The 2,297-nt window shown below is 39.5% G+C and overlaps 1 protein-coding gene across 2 annotated transcripts; it reads left to right on the top strand.

The window, feature by feature from the left end:
* Window positions 1-695: 695 nt before the first annotated feature.
* On the top strand, window positions 696-2,273 carry abitram (actin binding transcription modulator). 2 transcript variants are annotated; one of them, XM_089023645.1, is made up of 6 exons: window positions 696-835; window positions 1,085-1,136; window positions 1,231-1,360; window positions 1,435-1,511; window positions 1,585-1,654; window positions 1,749-2,273. In XM_089023645.1, the coding sequence occupies exons 2-6, from the start codon at window positions 1,087-1,089 to the stop codon at window positions 1,896-1,898; spliced, it is 477 nt and encodes a 158-aa protein (XP_088879771.1). In that variant the 5' UTR covers window positions 696-835; window positions 1,085-1,086; the 3' UTR covers window positions 1,899-2,273. The 2 variants fall into 2 exon arrangements, with proteins under 2 accessions (XP_088879771.1, XP_088879769.1); XM_089023643.1 differs by having other exon boundaries at window positions 697-846; window positions 1,749-2,272.
* Window positions 2,274-2,297: the final 24 nt, after the last annotated feature.

Raw genomic sequence — 2,297 nt, 5'->3', positions numbered from 1 at the left:
CCTAAAACAAGCAGATTGCAAGATGAAAAATGCTGTCAAAAGAATGATAAATAATTATTGCCACATGGGATATTTTGGCTGGAGCTAAGACACATAGCAACTGTAATATAATAAAACACATTAACATCGCACTAGTTTAGTACAAAGATTGCATGACTGTCCTCATTCATGTTAAATATATTTTATTCACTGTATATGTTACAAAATCTGCCTTGAGACTACAACGGTGTACTGTTTATTTACGTGTCCATGAATGTGCACAGTCCCAATAAAATAAAAAGATAGAAAGATACCTGTAGATAGATGGAGAGATAGTGATATAGAGATGAATAGAGGGGATAAAATACTTTGTATAAAACTATCATAATGAAAAACACCAAACACGGATGAGCGAAGTTAGCAAAAACATTTCGCAAACATCACACATGGTGTCCACTTTTTTGACACGCCTTGAATTGAAACCTTGTCTTTTAAATTATAAATACAAAAAAATGGTTAGTTTGACTGTACATGTAGAATGTTTGGCATATTTTTTTAAAACAACTTAGCAGCCTTCTTCCGACATTCTGTAAATTAAAACTTTACCACGTTTACCTGCTATTTGAGTGACGGCGGAAGTGAAGGAACCGGAAACATTTTCTCAACGTTTATTTTCAGGTGCGGACAATTTTATTGTGTTACACCGTTTTGCGACCGACGGGAAACGTACACTTTCAGTTTCGAATGAGATGAACGTCATTTTCTCTATTTGAATCTATTTCATGGACGACGACGTGGATCAGAAAGTCGGTGAAGCCGCCGCGCCTTCGGTCATCGATCGTTACTACACACGATGGTACAGAGCTGGTAAATACAAATACAATGGCGCTCGTGTTAACTAGCTAGCTTTTAGCCTAGCCGGCGTATGACTGAAGACCTGTCACAACAACAAAATGTCGTAATTTTCTCATTCTAAGTATATTTCAGAAGGTAGTTGGAAATACTCGTGATTCTGCAATAATTAGTAAACTAACACTAGATAAATCACAGTGTGTTATTGCTTTACGGTGTGGTGTATTTAATAAATCATGCATACATTGAACAGATATGAAAGGAAAGCCACGTGAGGACCACTGCATCCTTCAACATTCTAACAGGTAAATCTGTTGTTCTTTGGTATTATAACATAAGGATTGATCATGTATGTCATAAATAAAACTTAAAAACGGTCTTCTACGGCTGTATATTCAGAATATGCGTCATCACTTTGGCCGAGACTCACCCTTTGCTGGACGAAGGACGAACCATCGCAAACATTGATTACCAAATCAGTAATGGCTGCAGTCGTTTAAATAACAAAGTGTCTGGAAAGTCCAAGAGAGTAAGGTTCCACACCGCGGATGTTTGCATTTCAGCCTGTCCTTTTACTCACTTTCCTTGCTTTATCATCACCAGGGGGGTCAGTTCCTGACCGAATTTGCTCCATTATGTCGGATAACGTGCACAGACGAAACAGAGTTCACCGTCTACAGGTGAGGCCTCCATTATCCATCCCAAATTCTCGTATTAAGGATTTACATTTGTGTGATTCTGTGGATGTGGCAGCTGCATTAGGGGGCGTCTTCTGGAGGTCAATGAGAACATTCTGGAAAGGCCAGCTCTCTTACAGGAGAAGGTAAATACAAAGTCAATTCCAATGAAGTTGAGATTGTGTGAAACTAAAGAAGGTTTGTTTAAAAATGCCCAAAATTTGACATTTGTGTGCGCAGCCATCCACGGACGGCTACATCGCCGTCATACTGCCCAAGTTTGAGGAAAGCAAAAGCATCACGGAGAACCTGCTGAGCAGAGATGATTTTGAAAAGCTCGTCGCCGGGCGGGACGCGGCGCAGGCAACGGGCGTAACGCAGGCGTCGTGATCAACCTTTGCCTGAAATTGAAATGAAATCGTGGAAGAACTGTGCCTTCACGTCACTTCATCGTGGACAAAAACGCCAAAGGTCATTCGGTCTTGGTGCTTACGTGATTAAATGGACTTTTGAGACATTTGCGTCTTAAAAAGAAAGCAAGTCTACCTTTAGTATACATCTGGAAATTGGGGGGAAATATCCTGGTTATGATTCTGGACTCTTTTTTTCGGGTCGAATCATGATGGCGAACGGCAATTTATGTTATGAGTTGAGTGCCCTAAGTTCATGGCTAAAAGAAAAATATTTCTCCATACAGTGTTTAAAAATTGTAGTCTTCTTTACATGCTTTTTGGTTTTTATAAATGGGGTGGAAAAAAACATGTTCAATGAAAACAACCAATACTGATT

This window comes from Hippocampus bargibanti, linkage group LG20 (genome assembly GCF_051943395.1).
Source record: "Hippocampus bargibanti isolate YZ-2025 linkage group LG20, ASM5194339v1, whole genome shotgun sequence".
Lineage (NCBI taxonomy): Eukaryota > Metazoa > Chordata > Actinopteri > Syngnathiformes > Syngnathidae > Hippocampus > Hippocampus bargibanti.
Note: the sequence above shows the minus strand (reverse complement) of the source record. Positions and strands in the feature narration are given on the sequence as shown.